This window comes from Pocillopora damicornis, chromosome 8 (assembly GCF_964200805.1).
Source record: "Pocillopora damicornis chromosome 8, jaPocDami1.2, whole genome shotgun sequence".
NCBI classification, from domain to species: Eukaryota; Metazoa; Cnidaria; class Anthozoa; order Scleractinia; family Pocilloporidae; genus Pocillopora; species Pocillopora damicornis.
In genome coordinates, this window is record NC_142677.1 from 12,923,004 (window position 1) to 12,941,872 (window position 18,869).

The following is an 18,869-nucleotide window of genomic DNA, read 5'->3' on the forward strand; positions in this document are numbered from 1 at the left end:
CGTAAGAATATTACAGAGCCCTACGAGGGGATTAGGCAAAATTTTTGTGACGCAATTAACCAATACTCTTCGATCTGCCCCACTCCCCCTCCAGCCGATTTATAGTGTCGGGTCTCTAATTTGATCCTCTTGTACGGTAAGGCTTGCCAATCAACAGGTAAAAATTGAAAGACAAGTTGATTAGAAATAATGAAAGAATATATTTCCTCCGAGTTATTTGGTTAAAAAGGTTTGTAAGGTGATCTCTGCAATTTTATAATTACACTATATTTGTTTTATTTTAAGCTCTGCGAATATCCTCGAACCCGTCGCTTCCTGTACAGATCTCCGCATCGATTCAAATTAAAAATTATTTAATGCACTTAGTAAGAAAATATAGAGATGATAAATCTCTCTTTGAAGTTCTTTGTCTTGAAACTAATCAAAGTACCGCGTTCTATATGGCAACGCACAAAAATTTGAATGCTTTAAAGAGTATTCCATTTTTGCCAACGTGAGAAATCTCGATAATCGTTTGAAATGAATGTCTTAATAACTAAATCGAAAAACCGCCGCCAAATATTGAGTTGGTAATTTTTATGATCGTATTTTGAGATCTGAAACGTGACAAATCAGGAACTAGTGTTTTCTTTTGTGTTTTCGTCAATCCCTAAAAATAAATTTTCCTACTGATCTTGCTTAGCGGCATGTCTCTAATCTAACCGGCTGACTTTATATAAAGCACAAAAAAGGGAAAAGAAATCGCTCACCCACATGAAATTCAGTGACGATCGCATGGTTGTTCAGCTCATATACTTCAGGATAGGACTGTTTATAAGTAGAGGCATTGTTTTGATATTTCACTTTGTCTTGTTTTGGTTTATTTTCTGCCATTTTTCTTCGTCTTGCATCATAATCGAGTATTGCATGAACTACATATAATTATGTCGCTCTTGCCCCGGCTGGAAACTTGTTCTAATAGGGAAAGCACATTTATACAGTTAAATTCATTACCCTTCACTGAGCTATCATTTGGCAAACCGCAAAAGCAACTATTTATCTTCGCTTGTCACTCTATGCAAACTCTCCATGTCAAAAGGTGTAGTAATTTGCAATAAATAGAGCGGCTAAAGAAAAGAAAAGAACACCGCTTATAGAGAAAAGGAGAGACCGAAAACGTCAATAACTAACTACAATGCAAACTTAAATTATGCAACATTAAGGCTCTATCGTTTCGGCTGTTGGGTGCGATAGTTGCAAACTGATTTTTATTATTTTTTTCGCAGCGGGCGAGGGAATATTTGGGTAAGAATTGTTAATTGTTTATTGTGATGTTTCGGCCGTGTGCTAAAGATGTCAGAGCCGCCGCGTGCGAACCGACAAACGTGACCTCAGCAAGGCAGTTGTTGAAAACTCTGTCCCTCCTTGCTCAGCCGGAAGCGATTGCTTTGAATTTAGATTAAATTAGTATGTTGCAATCTGCTGTCTATTTTTCTATTTATTCTCTAAAAGGGCAAATAAGCAATTTGGAAAAACCGTCGTCTGCGCAGAAAGCCTGTTGTATGTCTTAGTTTGTTCGGCCTTGACTTGTGTAAAACACGCGATGGTCATCTACTGAAACTCAAAAGGGATTTTCAGTTTGTGAAACGGTTTGTAGAAACAAATAAGACTTATTTAGAAATCTTTTGTCTTTAAATTTTGACTCTAATTGCGGTAACGCTTTTTCTTTCCGCATCACATATACTTCCAGAAAGTGAAACCAAGGCGGGTGGTTTCGGCAATGCTTATTACAAGTAATAACTTTTGGCTTGAAGCGCTCGCCGCTTTCATTGAATCGGCGTAAATGAACTCTTTTCGGCACGACCCGATTGGCGTGTTTGCCTTCTCAAAGTTCGGTGGAAACGTGGAAAATAAACAACTGACCTCTGTCGGAGGTCGAGCACGTCTTCAGGACTTCGCGGGCTTGTTTGTACAAATGGACTACTCAACTGGTTAGTGCGGCACAACTCTTTCAAGTTGAAGAGCGTTGGACAAGGGACACCCTGTTTTTAGATAATTGAATGCGGGGAAAAGTTTTCGCGCAGTTTTATTTGCGCAAGAAAAGTCAAGGTCGTGAAAGAGAAAAGAAAACAATTCCCTTTCTTTTAAACGAAGGCAAGCCTAGACCGGTTGCTGGTTACAGAGACAAATTGTCGCCACCTCGTTAAAACTGCACGGGAATTCACGGGGAATCTTGTGTCTCCAGTGTGTTACTGAGCGTGTGGATCGTTTTCCAATTGTTTCACATTTTCAATTGTTGATTGAAATTCGAGGGCTTAGGTGTAATTCTGACGATGGCCTGACTCTATCCGGCTCTGACCAACACAAGAGCATCACCGAAGAAAAAAATTCTCGACTGAAAGTAACTCTTCAACGTGGAGACGGTAAAGCCATAGATTGAGACATAGATTTTCCCTACAAGATTTTCACTTTCACTTCTGCACCGTTAATCACCTTAAACGCCCTTTATGATTCAAAACCGGAAAGGTATTAGAGTATTTAAACTGTGGTAAGGATATACGACCGCATGAAGAATGGAAAGAAGGGAAATAAATCCTCTTATTACGCACGCGACAGTCGCGAGAAATAATTTTTCAAGGACGACTCATCAGCAACTGCGCAGTACTTTGCAGTTTAACAGCAACCCTGAAGAGAACATACATTACGTTGCACAAAACCTTGCATGGATTGGAGATCAAATGGAGATGCGGATAACATCGGCACAAACAAGGCATACACCAAGAACAATTGGGAGATGTTTAGCTGCAGCGGGAGATAAGATAAACTGGAGGTACAATCCTTTAGCTCGAAGGCATAAGACTTTCTTACGGCTCCTCTGGAGAAGCTTTTCTGAACAAGACGACAAGGGATTTGCTTTCGTAGGAGTTCTGCTTCAAGCAGTCTACCTGGCTATCCATGAGGTTTCGCTAAACTTGTAAATTCTTTGTTCGATAATGGTTTGATTCATAGCGCGTGTTGACATACGCCAAAACTTGGTCTGCTACAATATTTAATATAAGTTATGTAATACGAGCAGTATTTTATGTTTTACTATGAACCATTGTTACAGTTGCATTGTTGCGTTATTCAGTCGCTGAATATCTTATTGTTTTTGTATATAACATAACTTTGAATTTGTACATAGGCACACATGATCGTATCGTATTTTGATGATCGATATCGTATTTTGATGTTTCAGAAAATGGCTTCGCTATGTATATTGCAACGAAATTAACAATAACGATACGATATAAACATTAATTGTTGTGTATTTATTTAGAATTACTCGTGCTAACATCGTGTTCGCACGAGTTTTAAAAACTCGTAATATTCAACAGCTATTTATCCGAACGCTTAACAATAGCGAAAACATTTGCTTTGCGATTATGATGAGATGAGGTGTTTGAACGTGTGCACAAAGCACAGTAAATTTACGATTATCCTCTTGTCTTCGTATAGATTCTCAAGAAACTATAATCACTCGACAACTTGCATTTTGGAAATTATTTAATTGACGAGAACTGACCATAAATTAGCGCATATTTCAACTTTGTCAGCTATGCGGAAAACTTTTTATCTTAGACACAACACAACAGCACTGCTTGAGAGGTTCAAAATTTATAACCAAGTTCAATTTTCTCGCAAGAGTCTAAATTATTTCATTTTCGTTTGTCTCGTATTAAGAAGTTCCTCATAATGGACAAAAACGCTTTGGAATTACTTAGTCAAAACTACAGTAAGGATGTTGTAGAAAAGTAGGCATCGCATAAATTAAAATAGCATGCTGTGAAATAGAGACAAACTTGTTATTTCTAGCTACCCAAGCTAGTGAAAATAACAAATAAGTTATTTATTTCATCATTTCACCGCCTAACACTTGCGAGTGTGGTTTAGTTATGATTTTCACCACAAATACACCGATGTAATCATTTCTTACACTATCGTCCTGGTTCAATTTGCTTGTTATAGGCGACACAGCTGGTATTGACTCTTAAGATATACTGAAACTATTATGTTGCCGCGACCAAAATTTCTGATTAATTTCCAATTAAGGTGTGCCAAGAAAACGTAGCTTGTAATCGCAAACGAATGTGTGCACGTAAGAAACGTCGAAATATTGCTAAGAAAACAAAGCCAAAGTAACATTTGCCCTTTTTAAGAGCTGCGTCTATCATAAACTAGCCGCTCAGGCAGCTATGCAAATACCAAGTCAGGCAATACACGATTGCTAAGAGACTAATCACGCAAGGTTTTTTCCCCTCCCGTTTTTTGCTATTTTTATATAACTTTGTACGATCACAAAATGAAGACAAACAAGGAAAGATCTCTCAATATAAGATCAGGTCTTACATTTTTTCTTCAACGGCAAGACATGATGAATGAGAACTTTGCGTGCTAACGATGAGAAATAAGGAAGTGTTTTGACCAGCTGTCACCCAAACTCGTTTAGAGGAGACGCAATTGCAAAGAAAATTAAACTGAAACAGCTGGAATCATTTTAAAGTCAGTTGGCGAGATGTACATCAGTTGAGGCAGCGTTCAGTATTTCATCTTTGTCGGCGTGAAGTCTGGGAAGGGGTGTGCGATCGAGAGAACGCGTCTCTCCAATGTATCAAAGGTCGCAATGTGGTCCAACTTCCAAGAAAGACGTTCTTCCTTCTCTCACAAGCGTGAGACAAAGAACGAAAACATATTCGGTCCTTAACTAGGACTCGGACTCCAGATCTTCGTTATTGTGCTCTGATGCCCTGCCAATAAACTACAAAGTACTCACATAATTAGCATTTCAGGAGTTCATGTCAATGCTGTATAGAAAGATTCTGAAAGCGTTCAAAAGCTATTTCACACTTTTTGATGTATGTAGATTTCCATCTCTCGTGTTAGGTCACCATGTTCAGTGCAATTCGTTGATTATTTTTTGTCTAATTCTTTTTCTTCTGCATTTTCGTCCATCTCGGTCAATCCATTGCTAGGACATGCTCGAGAGGAATGGCGGGGAAGAAATTTTACCCTTTAGCGCTCATGTCACGTGACTCGTAACAAAGACTGACCGCAGCGAAATGTAGAAATGAATATGAAAGGTCTATTTTGAAGTGCAAGTCCCTGCTGTTAACAACTGTGATGTGGAATCTGCTCTAAGTGAATAAGAACTTCTAAAGGCCACTCGTTGCAATTCAAAAAGCCAATGAACTTAACACCGTGGGTAAAATGTTGAGTAGACTTATTGGAAAAGTGAGCGGGACTGTGCATATTCTGCAATGTAATTCGCAGCTTTACTAAGCCAAGGAGAAGGCTCTCGTTATCGGCCTTGCAGGAAGCAGGTCTCTCCAACTGCAGAAGGATTTGAGACGAGTCAAGGATATTTTTGCCGGAGGTCTGGTTCTACTTTTCAGTGTTAGGCCCCTGGCAGATCTCTCGCCGATCGATTAGCGTGTTGCCCAAGGTCTTATCAATCTCGAGCCCAGGGTCATTTTGGCTCCTTGTTAGTGGTATGGCCGTCATTATTTGGCGACCATACCTCTGACAAGGTGCCAAAATGACCCTGGGCTCGAAATTGAGGTCTTATACTTCCCAGCGGGCAATGAAACGTAAATAACGAGGGCATGCTTGCATGCTATCGATGCTTGTTTGTGTCCCGAAATAGCTCCTGTGTTCGGGGTTGCTTATATAAATGAAGATCACCGACACCGGAGGGAGAACTAGCCTCTATTAACAATTCTTGTTTGTGCAGCAGGTTCGTCCTCGTCAAGAAGACGTCGTAACTTAAATGAGAGACCCTCGGTAATGGGCTATACAGATATTGCATGATTGTAAGTTCCGCAATATGGTCTTGAACACGCCTTGAGAGGCATCTTCACTTTAGTCGTAAGAGTTAAGTTGTAGCCTTCGTGTCAGGCCGTTTAGGCCATTTCTTCTGAAACTGAAATCGTCAAGACTGACAACAAAAGTGTACATATCATGCGTTGAGTAAGCAAGCAAGCAAGCTGAGAAGTGTTGCGACTATCAAAACTAGAACGCTTTGATCCTCGATCATAATCTATCAATCCCATGATAAGTCCAGTTACTAAATTCCTCCTTTCTCTCCCTGTTTATGGGCTCAACCCAGGAGGCCGAAAAGGTAACCCCCTTGAAAGGCCCATATAAGAATTCAAGGACTGGATAATCAAGCCACGGCTTCGGATTGTTTAAGTAAAACTCGGAACTGTCGGCTGATATTTCAGTTCTTAAACTCTAAGTTCAACGAGAGTCTTTCTGTAAAATTCGATGCAAAATTTTACACAGGATAGGATTTGATATTGTTCTGGAAAAAATGCTCTTTCGTAGTGAGGTATATCGTTATAAGACGCACGGGTTTTTACGAGAAAAGCCTGGTCCCTCATGGAAAATTGATGTCAAACTCAGGGTGCGTCTTACAGCCAAGTATTTTGGTGAGACTGATTTTACTCACTTAACTCAAGATAGTACTCAAGATAATGACTGTTGGTAACAGATTTTCTTAAATTAATTCCGCCTTAGTAAGAATCTAGAATGACTTAATCATTTTCAAACGCTGGGAACATTTGAAGGAAAGCCAAGTGAAATGATGTGTGCTCCTTTTTCATTTAACAAATTTTTTTCATTGTCTCCTATCCCTTACCTCTACTCCATTGCCGACGTTGTCGAAAGAATTACGAACTTTTAAGTCCGCGACACGCGTTTTTGTTTCTTCCTTGCGCGGGATCAAAACGGGCAATCCCTTCTGGGGCTTATCTTGCCTTCTCTGGTAGCCAATCAGCACATAGGGTTCGCATCATCTTGCTAACGGGCACTATCAGCTATACAATAAGAGGTAAAATAAACTTTTAAAAAGGGCAACACCCTCTCGTTTTTGAAAAATGTTTAAGAATGGAGCTCTTAAACAACAAAAGGATTATATAGAACTTATTTCACATGAGATGATTGTGTGTCCCATATGGTCTAGTGGTTAGGATCCGGCGCTCTCACCGCCGTGGCCCGGGTTCGATTCCCGGTGTGGGAACAAATCTATTTTCTTTTTCGCCTCATAAAATTTTTTGGACCATTGTTCATTCTTCTAAAATATTTTCTTGTAATAATTTTTAAATTTTTGTTTGCACTACTTCGTCGGTAACCTCGTCGAAAGCGTTTTTTTCTAGAAACACTTCTCGCGTGTATATTTTTAGATTCTTGCTGCCCGCCAATTTCAGCTTTTTTTTTCAACTTCACGAGTGCATTACATTTCTGTTTATAGAGTGATGTATACGTGAGCCTCCCATAAAATTTTAAAGCGAAGAAATGATCTGGTTAATTCCGTTGGATAGCTGGTTCAGTCAACATACGTGGGTGCGCCTATCGCGCGCGATACCCGCGACCGTTCGAGTTTCAAAAATATTTCAAACAAACTTGCTCATTTTTTGAATGTTGATTACAGCAAAGTTCTCGGCGCACGTCTAAGGCAATTGAGTTAAAGATTAAGTGGCTCAGAGTTCTAAAGTTCATGCGATTAGGAGAAGGAAGGCCTGGAAGTTGGAAACCTTTTCCCTCTTGAAATACACCTTCTTTCAAAAGCTTTGATGGGGCATTGTCTCTCTAAGAGTGGACTAAGAAAAAAAATACGACCATTTCTGGTCTCATCAAATTACCTTGGAGACAGAGGGAGAGAAAATGAAAACAGGGCTCGGACAACAAAACAATAAACTTGGTAATTCACCTGAAATTATCTAAAATTTAATACAATCGACTTCCGGTGAATATTCCCCGACTTTAAGCCAAGGTAAAGGACATTCAGAAGTTCCTAGCAAGATATTGTTTCCATAGAAACATTCAAACTACATAACAAACTGAAACTAACGCATTCAAACCCGCCAAGGTTTAAGGACTCGTTGATCGCACGACTGACTTACCATTCTTAGTGTGGGAGAAGGTCAAAGTTTGAATCATTGCTCTCGAAACTCTCACGCCCAAAGATGACGTCAGCTGGCATTAAGTGAATATGACTTGGATAAATACTTGAAATGATTTATGCTGTTTGAAATAGGGTATCATGTGCATGTGTACTCCACAAGGAGTTTTATCCATGGATGGGCCTAGTAGAAAGAGAGTTATACAGAGAAATAAATTCTTGCATGAGAGATCAGGAAAGGCATATTGGAAGAGTACTTTATTTAAACTTCTTGTAAAGGGTTAAAGAAAAAAAACCCTGTTAAAGAAAATTGCAATTAATATATCTCTGCAATATACCTTTTTCTCGAGGGCGTTCAGCTTGCAAAACAACGTCGGTTAAGAATTCTATGTATCAACATGTCTGTTATATGGCGCGTATGATATACTGGCACAAGTAATAATTGCTGCTCTAGAATTTTGGGAAAAGGCATTTGTGCTTTGAACAACCCTTAAAATTTATATAAATTAAGGCATACGTAATAGACGAGATATGTTTCACGCCACTAAGGGTCATCTTTTGACGTCACTGATGACGTTTCTTCGAGCTTCACACATAGTAGGAGACATGCGTGGTGGGTTTTTTTGCTCCACCACCCCCTGCAACGTTACGGTTGGCAAGAACGCCATTGCAATCATGGCGGACCTCAACAGTAGCCTGACAGCCATGGACTGGCTACCAAAGCTTAGTGTTGGCACTGCTTTGAACACTGCCAACAAGATGTCGAACAACAATAACGATCCAAATCGGGACAAGAGTCCATTTCGCAAACCGCCGAGCTCACCGCTCGATCCGAACGCGACTTTAGACGATGAGGAGGCACAACAACACAAAACGCGCGAAAGCAAACCACCATATTCTTACGCAAACTTGATCACTTTTGCAATAAATAGCTCACCGAAGAAGAAGATGACGCTGAGTGAGATATATCAATGGATCTGCGATAAGTTCCCGTATTACAAAGAAGCTGGAAACGGATGGAAGGTATATGGTATTGTAAGACATTGTCGCCGAAAATTGGATAACCACTGAATATTAAACTTTCTAGGCGATTATTTCAGTGATTACCCGTTATTGAATTCGGTAGTAAATACAGATTGTTTTTATTACCTGCAGAATTCGATCCGACACAATCTGTCACTCAATAAGTGCTTTATGAAAGTGCCCAGAAGCAAAGACGACCCTGGCAAGGTACATCATATGCATGCGTATTGATTGTAGTCAGACCTCTGTTGTGAATTGATACTAGAGTTGATCGCAATATCTTTGTTAGTTTTACGTGTTAAAATAATTTTTTGCGATAATTTAGGGTTCATATTGGGCGATAGACCAGAATCCACAAGATGACAGTGCACATTCCCGGCAAAACAGGAAAAGACGGCCAAGCGATTCTAGGGTAAGATCACACCACTTCGCAATACGAAACATGGCGCTAACGTAGTTGCAAGCACAGATTTTGTAAACATAGTGTTTTTTTAAAGCTTATGTAGGGGGTTTGTAAAACATCGAATTTTTATAGTTTTTATGTTTTATGACACGATCGAAACGCTGGTTTCATTTTCATGCATGTTTACGTTTACTCATGTCCCAATCGGTACATTTTTTCCTCTCATATTATTGTAAGCAGTTTGGAGCATGATATAACGTGATTCACGGAAAGTCTCAAAACATCCTGTCGATAATTTCCTTGCCTGTAATGTTAAACCGGTGACTCATTTCAACGCCTTGACAAGTGTAATGGACGAATGTAATCTTTACAGCTCGATTTATCATCGACGATCGAATTTTCACGTTGTTGATTTCATTTGTCCCAAGAAAATGTGTGATAGAGACCGAGTAGATGATAAGGTCACGAATTCTTTTACGTTAAAAATAGATCAATAAAGCATCTGAAGTAAAGTCATGCCTTGATCTTAAGGAAAGAAAAATCTTTACTAGGACAAGCGCCCGGAGAAAATTCGGGTTTTCATTTGTATTTTATTTGCAATCTTATGATAATCCCTTGAGTAATTTGCATTATCCTACTGACTCCCTTTAGAGTCAAAATGTGAAGGGGTCGAATCGATTGCGTGCGTCGAAACAATTCCGTTTAAAGCAAAGAGGTTAACTCACACATGACTCCGCCTTCTTTGTCTTTTATTTCTTAGGCTAAAAGGTTAACTTTTCATTGTTTTCATCGAAGCAATAGATGAGGCTTTCGAACTAGTTAGGTGATCATTGAAAAGTCTTATCATTAGTAATTTATGAAGCTATTTTCATGCAGAAAAAATCGATTTTGAAGATGATGCAAATGTTCTGATATTGTCACAAATTGAGTTTATTTCATTGATGGCATTTGGAGTTGTTCCTTATAATTTCTTCTGCCTCTGTGTAATACACATGAATTAATATTCATGTGAGGTTTTGCCAGCTAAGTGAATTTGAGGTTTATGAGATTATTTGTGTTGCTAATTACAAATTGCTGATGCCACGTGTAAGACATTTTCTAGAAAGGAAACTAATATTGCATCTGTGGTTCTCAAATCTGATTGTCAATGCCAGTTGTTTGTTAGGTTTTTATATTTTTAAATTTTATCTTGCAAATTAATTTAATAACCTGTGCTTCAAAATAGAAAATTTGCTTGTTTATCCTTTCCTTCACAGAGACAGCACCCTAAGTTAAGTAAATGAAAAGAAGGGCACCTTTGAAAATTTCTGAGAAATTTCTCTAAAGCCTAAGCTATATTGAAAGATTATAGACTAAAAGGAAAACAAAAAATTCAGGTTGGAATGTGTTGGCATCAGTGGTGTTAGAGTCTTAAAAATGCCGTGGTTTTAATAATATAACATAAAGGGGGGCTAGTTTCTAAAGAAATTGTGGTGCTGCATTGGTGGGGTATTACAAGATAATTTAATTATCAAATGAGTTGACAACATAAGTTGGCTACCATAAAGAGTTTCTAAAGTTGACATGTTAACCCTTTATTGAGGTGAAAGTGAAAAACTTGGATCATATAACAGGAAAAGTACTATACCTTCACTTAGGCCACAATAGTTGACTCAAAATGTAAGATTGTTGAATTGACAGGGTGCTGGGAAAGTGAGATTCCAATAGTGTGCTCAATTGGTAATGAAGTGACAAACTTAACATACTGGTAGCTAATTATTTGAAATGAAGATGTAGGACAAAAATCAAAGCAGTATTTTCAAGGAAAGTAATAGTCATTCGAATATGTGGGATCTAAATCCTTTCTACCCTTACATCAATATGCACATTCTTGATACTTAAAAAAGCTTTTGACACTGTCGATCATAATATTCTCTTCCAAAAGCTGGATAATTATGAATTCCATGGTGTAATAAATAGGTGGTTTTCCATCTTACTTGCGAGGCATAACCCAGAAAACTCAAATTGATTTGCCTATATCCACAAAAACCAACACTACATGTGGTGTACCACAAGGGTCAGTCCTTGACCCGCTACTGTTTCTAATCTATTTCAGTGATGTATACAAATCCTCTGATGAACTTGATTTTTTTCTGTTTGCTAACAACACAAACATCATGCTGACAAAAACCTAAAATCATTAGAGGAAGTTGTGAGACAGGAACTCTGCAAACTGTGTGATTGGTTGATGGCAAATAAGTTAACCTTAAATAAAGAGAAAACAAATTTCATCATATTTTGTCCTGCTTAAAGAAAACTTACTTACCATCCCAGAATAATGATATTTGATAATGAACTCAAGAAGAGGGTAGCTTTGGATTGCAAGGACTTTGAGAGATATCTAGGAACTCTAATTGACAATCATCTGTCTTGGAAACAACATATTAACCATGTAGCAATCAAAATTAGTCAAACTATTGGACTGATCTCTAAATTACAATCTTTTGTACCAAGACACACCCTTACTACACCGTATCTAACTTGAAGCATGATAGCTTGAGGCCAAGCATGTAAATTGTACCTTGGCAATCTTTGTAAGCACCAAAAACATGCTCTCTGTTTTCTTTTCTTTCTGATGGCAACTACTATACAATTCCTCTATTTACCAATGCCGCAATTTTACCATAACAATTCTCCTACTATGAATTTACAGCAAATTTGATGTTTGACATCAGACATAAAAATGTACCTTACAGCATTCAAGAACTCTTCCAAGATATTTCTCAGATCCATTCTTTTAATACCCAATCTTCTGCTTCTAACAACTTTTGTAAACAAAGTTCTAGACTATCAAGTCAACAACATTCTTTTTCCAGAATTGGAACAAAAGTTTGAAATGAGATGCTTGTAAAATTAAGAAATCTTTCAAAAAATGAGTCCAGAAAGGCAATAAAAAGAAAACTCTTTGACATTCTATCTTTAGAAGACTATTGTATTGTCACTCAACAAATCATTCAAAGGTCAAGCTTTTCTGAAATGTTTTAACTAATTCTAGGGGTGAAATTAGAAGATCCTCGCAGCTAAGAACATTACTGGAACTAGTAGTTGTAAGTAGGACCTGAAAAAAAATTGCAGGCCCGTATGGGATTTGAACCCATGACCTCTGCGATACCGGTGCAGCGCTCTACCAATTGAGCTAACAAGCCAACTGGGAGCTGGTCAATGAATTGGGTACAAATAAACATCCGAGTGAATGAAGATTTTAGATATATGAAAATTCACATATTTGCACTGCGGTGGAAAGATGAAATTAGAAGATCCTCACAGCTAAGAACACTACTGAAACTAGTAGTTGTAAGTAGGACCTGAAAAAAATAATAATTCTAGGGGTTTTTTAGCTGCTAACATCTTCTATCCTTAGTTAGTCCAATATGATATTTTAAATTCACTTATTCTGTCACAATAAATCTGTCCTATTAACAAAATTATTAGATTATAGGTAAATTGTTAATGTTTATGTTAACATGCTATATCCTTAGTTAGTCCCCTGTAATATTGTAAATTTACTTATTTTGTCACCATAAATTTGTTCTATTGACAAAATTATTCAGAGACCATAAATAATTTGTGAATGAGTATGTGATAGTTTTTACATCTAACATTTGACCCACCTAGAATAACACTCAAGCTAACTTTAGGCACATGAAAAATTGTAAATACAAATCCAAGTGATAGAATTTATGTATATATTATGTCAATACTGTTCTGTACACATTTCCTAAGGTGCTGACAAAGAAAATTTGCTTACCAATAAAAAGCTTCCATAGTTGATGACAAATTCCCTTATTTGCATGAGCCTAATGTTTGATTCAGGGGTGATATTCCAGGAGAAATTAGGGTTAAAGGACACATGACTCCTTCCCTCCCTATTAAAATAACTTAGAGAGTAAGAGCAACCTGGCACCACCCCCTGATCTTAGTAAGATGCTACTGACTAGAAAATCCAACTTTTTTTTTTTTTTTTTTCATTTTAAGACATGTAAATGGAAAGATAACTCATTCAAAAGTTATTGAAAATGAGACAGTGTCTCAAAGCTTGCAACATCATATTTTTTGATATTATATTCATTGCTTTTATACCCATAGCTCTGTTAATTCTAGCATTAAGTTACTTGGCTTTTACTTTATTTAAAATTTCTTTTTTTATTCCTTGTAGTTATCTCCATATGGGCCTGAAGATGGTCGTGTCTCACCAATTAGCCCTCAGTCCTCGCCATGTGGATCACCATCATCTCCAACATTAGCCTCGCTGCATGCCAGTGCAGGATATTATGGTTCATCTCCCACTAACCAGGGTTTCCTGGGAATGTCAGCTGGGATATCCCCTGGGTCATCGCCTAACACTAATGTAGGTGGATTTGGCACCTCACAGAGCTATGGAGAACCTCCAAGGAAGATTTTCTCAGAGGTTGCCTTCGAAGATCTCAGTGCATCATTTAAAAATCTTTACAAATCTGTTTTCGATGCATCACATGGAGGGGACAGTTATGGTGAGTAGCGAGTCATATGGTAATGAAGTGTGATGTGGAAATTAGTTCAAAATAAGGTATCCATCACATTCTTTTCAATCAAAATTTACGCCAAATTTTTTAGAAAAAAAATACCAGTATTTCTTTTTACAGATTGTCATTTGTTGTTATGGATATTAACCCCTCAACTTCCAAGAGAGACCAAGACAAAATTTTTCCTTACAATATCAATGCAATATCAACAGACAAGTGACGAGAATAAAGAAAAATATCAGCTAGGTGTTATTGGTTGATCCAATACCAAATTCTCAGAACTAGCATCAGAAGGATTGTATAGCAGACTGCAAGGAGAATTACTTATGAGATCTTGAGGGTTAGATAACTACAGAGAAAAAAATGGACCTGAGTGTCACAGTATAGAATTGACTGGGTGTTAATTTGCCATCGGCGGTTGAAGAATTTTCCACCTGCTACAAAAAAATCTTGTTGTTAACTTTCACTGGCCTAAGCTATAGTTTACTCAGAAAAGGATAACATTCTCCTCTCACTTTTACATCAGTATGCAAGTTCTCTATACTCCTTCCTATACATTTCCTATGCTGTTTACTGAGAGAATTTCTGTGATGATCAAGAGCTTCTTGAGTTTGTGATCATTTTTTATTCTCTTGTTCTTAATGTTTGATTCAGGGGTGATTCTGTGTGGAGAAGTCAGATGCTTATCATGCTCATCACTCATGGGGGTTTAAGGGTTAACAATGTTTTCCTGTTACAATTTATATTACCGTATTTAAACCCTCACTGTCTTGATGATGTTGATGACTGTTAATTCTTTAAAATGAAGAGTTAGATAGATGAATGGTCAGATAAGTGAATGAACAATTTTCTTAATTTGTAGGTGGTGGAAGCATAGGTGCCAGTATCTTTGCAGGCAGCCAGAACCTAGCTGCGTCTGCACAAATGTCGCAGCAGCAACAACTTCAACAACAACAGCAGCGTCAACAACAACAACAACAACAGCAACAACACCACCAGCAGCAACAACAAAATAATCTACTTCAAAATATGGAACTACTCTTGGAAAGCCTTAACACTAGAAGTTTTCAAAACTTTGACCTTGGTACATGGCAAGTCTTGATGGAAAGTATGAAATCTGCTGATCTGCAAAATATGGGAGTGGATCAGAATCAGTGGCAGGATTTTGCCTTTTCATTTAGTCAATATCTTCACCAGCAAGGCTTTATCCCTGATTCTAACTCCATGAGGGGAATAAGCCCATCCTCGTCCAACAGTAGCAATATGATGGGCAGTCCACAAGGAATGCTTCAAGTAAGCAATCCCCAGTTTACATCTGGAGGCTCCCCTTTACAAGGTTCTCAGCATAGTTACAGCAGTTCGGCAAGTTTTAGTGGCAGTTCACAGCACTCCATCCCAGGCATCAAAGTGACGTCAATTAATAATCAACCCACAGTGGGTCAGACTGGTAATCAGCATACAATGATTGGGACAAGAGCACCAGCACTAATGGATGATGATGAGGATGAGGAATTTGACTGGGATTCATTGCTATGAGTCTGTATACAGGTAGCAGGGTAGCAACTGTGATATTTGTAATTATTATTGGGAGGGAAGGACAGAAGATGAAGCAAAGTTCAGGAATGGAAAGCATTCATTGACATAACATGTTTTTTAGAGTATGTACACTAGTAGTTTAAAGTAAAAATTATTTAAATATGAAAGGTGAAATGGCTTTTAAACATACCTTAGAGATGTAGGGGTGGGGGGGGGAGGTAAACTTCACCATCTAGGCAAACCCAACCCCCCTTGAGAACTCTGGTTTCCTTTTTATCCAGGACTCCTACAAAATTATTTATTTTGACTTGGATGAAAAGGAACATTACCATTCTCATTGAGGAAGTGCTCAAATTTATTATAGTGTGAGTGTTCTCTGTGATTGTATTGGACCAATTAGTAATATTCTAGTATTTGAATTATACTCAAAGTTTGTTCCCGTAAATCCAACAAAAAAATCCTATTCCCTCTCAAAGTTTTGGATGCAAGGTCCAGGGGCCTGTAGCAAACTTCTTCAATGTCTACAATGATGATAATAACTTTATGGACAAGCCCTCTCCCACTTACAACTTCTAGGTTTACAATTATGAAAAAAATATCGAGTATCACCAAGAAACTGTGGTGAATGATAATGATGAATCATGACCAGTTAATGTTGTGACATTTTCTCTAAGAGAAGAATTTACCTTCAATTAGAAGGTATGCTGTTTGACATGCATCAAACCTCTTTTGATGACTGTGTCACAATAGTAAGAATGAATGACTGGTTATAGCAGTTTTTTTTATTTTTAGCCGTGACAAGAAATGAGTTTTACATGTACCTGCTTGTAGTATCATCCTCAAGACACCTCATAGAAGTAAAGGTGTTATTCTATTTACCGACAATCTCATGGCCCACTCAACTGCTTGTTGATTTTTATTTTGTTGCAGACTGGGTGCATTGTTCAATGAGGGCTCTGAAAAAATATTTTTAGGGGTTGCTGTCCCAAAATTATCCTTAATTGAGCCATATACATATGCCAGGGACCCATGATGGGTATTTTAAGGTGCATTTTTTGAGATTTGCTCTTGTGTTCTTACCACATAGTTTTAGTTGCAAGTCAATGTGAACAGTATCCTCCAAATAGAATCTTTAAATTGTGAATATTAAAACAGAAGATGTCTTTTGCTAGTTTTTAATTCAGTTTTGGTAGGACTTAACCTTTGTAACAAGACTGCCATGCCCAGGTAACTTTGGCAGTGAAAAACCAATCATGTTGCACCCAAAAAACTTAGAAAGTTAGAAAGGGCATTGACTGTTTCAAGTGTCAGAAGGTAAAAATACTCCATTTCAGGTCTGCAGTGTGATTGGTTCCACATTGTCATTAGGTGTATGTGGTGATCTCATGTACATTTAACAATAGTATCGAAGGTGCAGTTGGAATTTAGTCTCCATGGTGACTTCAGATCAAAAGCCAGATTTGTATATGCAATTGCATACAGTGCGGAACACACTAGGTGACAAGTCCCTGAGATGGGTATCTCTGTTAAATGGTTTTGTGCATACTTCTTCCAAATCATGCAACTATGACTCCTATTATTACAATGATTATCATAAGAATTCCTGCTAGAATTTGTGCAATGCATAGCAGCTACAAAGCCCTGTCACAGACCAAAATCTCTAAGTCACTGCAATGTCCCCGCAATGTGTTACAGCAGCTTCCTGCTCACCTTTGGTAACTAATTATAGATAGCTGACCCTCACAATCATACCCTTATCACACACAATGAAACCAAGCATGTTTATCATGTGCAATAGTTTAGAATTTGAGAATTAACACTGTTTTTAGATAGATTGCCAAATATTCATAGCAAAGTCAGTAATGGGGGTATGCAATTAAAAAGCTGCCCCCAAGAGTCATGGAAACCATTTTTAGGGTCTAGCCATGTGTAAGAACAACTTTCCTTTGTGATATTGTTTCACCCAGCCAGAGGAATGTAAAGCATAATGCTTAGTATGTTCCAGCTTTGATGTATAATTAAAAAAGGGGAAAATTTCACTGGAGAGTTAGCGGTCACCCAGAGCCTTCTTTCAAGCACTTTGTCAAAGGACCTGTGTCTTCAATGGCAATGGAAAATTACAATCACCAGACTTGTTAACTGCACAGGAAACTGTTAGAAACCCTGAAATGATCACAATATTTAGATGACAATTTCTTTTCCTATCAATTACTTTTTTTTTTAAGGTGGTTGCCATCTAGGATAAAGGTCCATTTTAAATACAGGTTAAATTAACAGTTTCCCCCTCTCTTTCCTATCTGAGGGGCTATGATGAAACAATACAAAAGTATTAATAATATATTTACAGCATGTGTTGTAACTAGGACTTACCTGATAAGTTTAATAATGAAAATTGATCAACCTGTAGTCCATAAAGAGGTAGACTAGTGTTTTGTGATGTTTATATTATTTTGTACATACATGCACATTTTTTTCATATTTTTATCCATATTTCTTACCTTTGCATAAATATGGCTTAGGTTTCCATCATAATGTGGCGAGGTGTAAAATTATTAAACACACAAGGAACAAAATTAGACTGTGTGGTTCAATTGGTCAACTCAGTTGGAAAAGTATAATGAGCCCTTTCACTCCCAAGATCTCATTAGTAATTCTCCTTACTGTCTGCAATTCAATTCCTATGATGTTGGTTTGGAGAATTTGGTATTTGATCAACTAACAATCCCTAAATGACATTTTACTTTATTCTCACCACTTGTCTGCTCTATGTTGTATTGACACTATATGGAGAAATTCTGTCTTGGTCACTCATGGGAGTGGGATGGGTGGCTGAGAATAAAGCCTTGTTTACACTTGCTATATAATAGCCTAAGGCCATCGTCATCAAATAAAAATCAGTGTTCAGTTGTTCAGATAATGCCATCCAACAGATAAATTGACATTCAGGGGATATTTTTAACAAAATGCCTTGGGCTATGCTCTGACTTGTGATTTGTCTGTGAGATGGTGTTATCCACCATTTAACCAAGCAGGGCCAGTTTTTCAGTATGCATCATTAATGTCTTGTATGTTGCACAATTGGTAAAGCACTGCACCAGTTTTATGGAGGTCATGGGTCCAAATCTTGTACAAGCCTGAATTTTTTTTCTGGCTTAATTTTCACTACTGCTTAAGGTGGTGTTCATTACTGCAAAGAGTGCTTCCAAATTCCAGTGATACTTTTATGTTACATATCTGCATGCTCATGTTATTACTAATGAAAGTCAACCTTGTTCTGTCACTTATTTGTTACATCCTTATGTGTCCATAGGAGCCATAATAATGATAATAATGCCATTATGTTGCTTTGTCAGCATAATCTCACTTCAAATGTATCAAAAATATGACCTTCCTTTATCATTGGACTTCTGTTGAAATTTCATTTTTAGAAGTTGTAGACTGCTGTAAT

At 37.7% G+C, this 18,869-nt stretch overlaps 1 protein-coding gene, 1 long non-coding RNA gene and 1 other non-coding gene across 3 annotated transcripts; all 3 read left to right on the forward strand.

The window, feature by feature from the left end:
- Window positions 1-1,507: 1,507 nt before the first annotated feature.
- On the forward strand, window positions 1,508-3,957 carry LOC149041435 (uncharacterized). Its single transcript, XR_016189003.1, has 2 exons — window positions 1,508-1,628; window positions 1,730-3,957. It is a non-coding gene; the product is annotated as an uncharacterized LOC149041435 (long non-coding RNA).
- Window positions 3,958-6,964: 3,007 nt separating this feature from the next.
- Trnae-cuc (transfer RNA glutamic acid (anticodon CUC)) lies at window positions 6,965-7,036 on the forward strand. Its single transcript has one exon. It is a non-coding gene; the product is annotated as a tRNA-Glu (tRNA).
- A 1,470-nt stretch (window positions 7,037-8,506) lies between these two features.
- On the forward strand, window positions 8,507-17,994 carry LOC113678753 (forkhead box protein J3). Its single transcript, XM_089214030.1, has 5 exons — window positions 8,507-8,941; window positions 9,074-9,148; window positions 9,267-9,353; window positions 13,540-13,873; window positions 14,748-17,994. The coding sequence occupies exons 1-5, from the start codon at window positions 8,525-8,527 to the stop codon at window positions 15,419-15,421; spliced, it is 1,587 nt and encodes a 528-aa protein (XP_089070156.1). The 5' UTR covers window positions 8,507-8,524; the 3' UTR covers window positions 15,422-17,994.
- The last annotated feature ends 875 nt before the right edge of the window (window positions 17,995-18,869 follow it).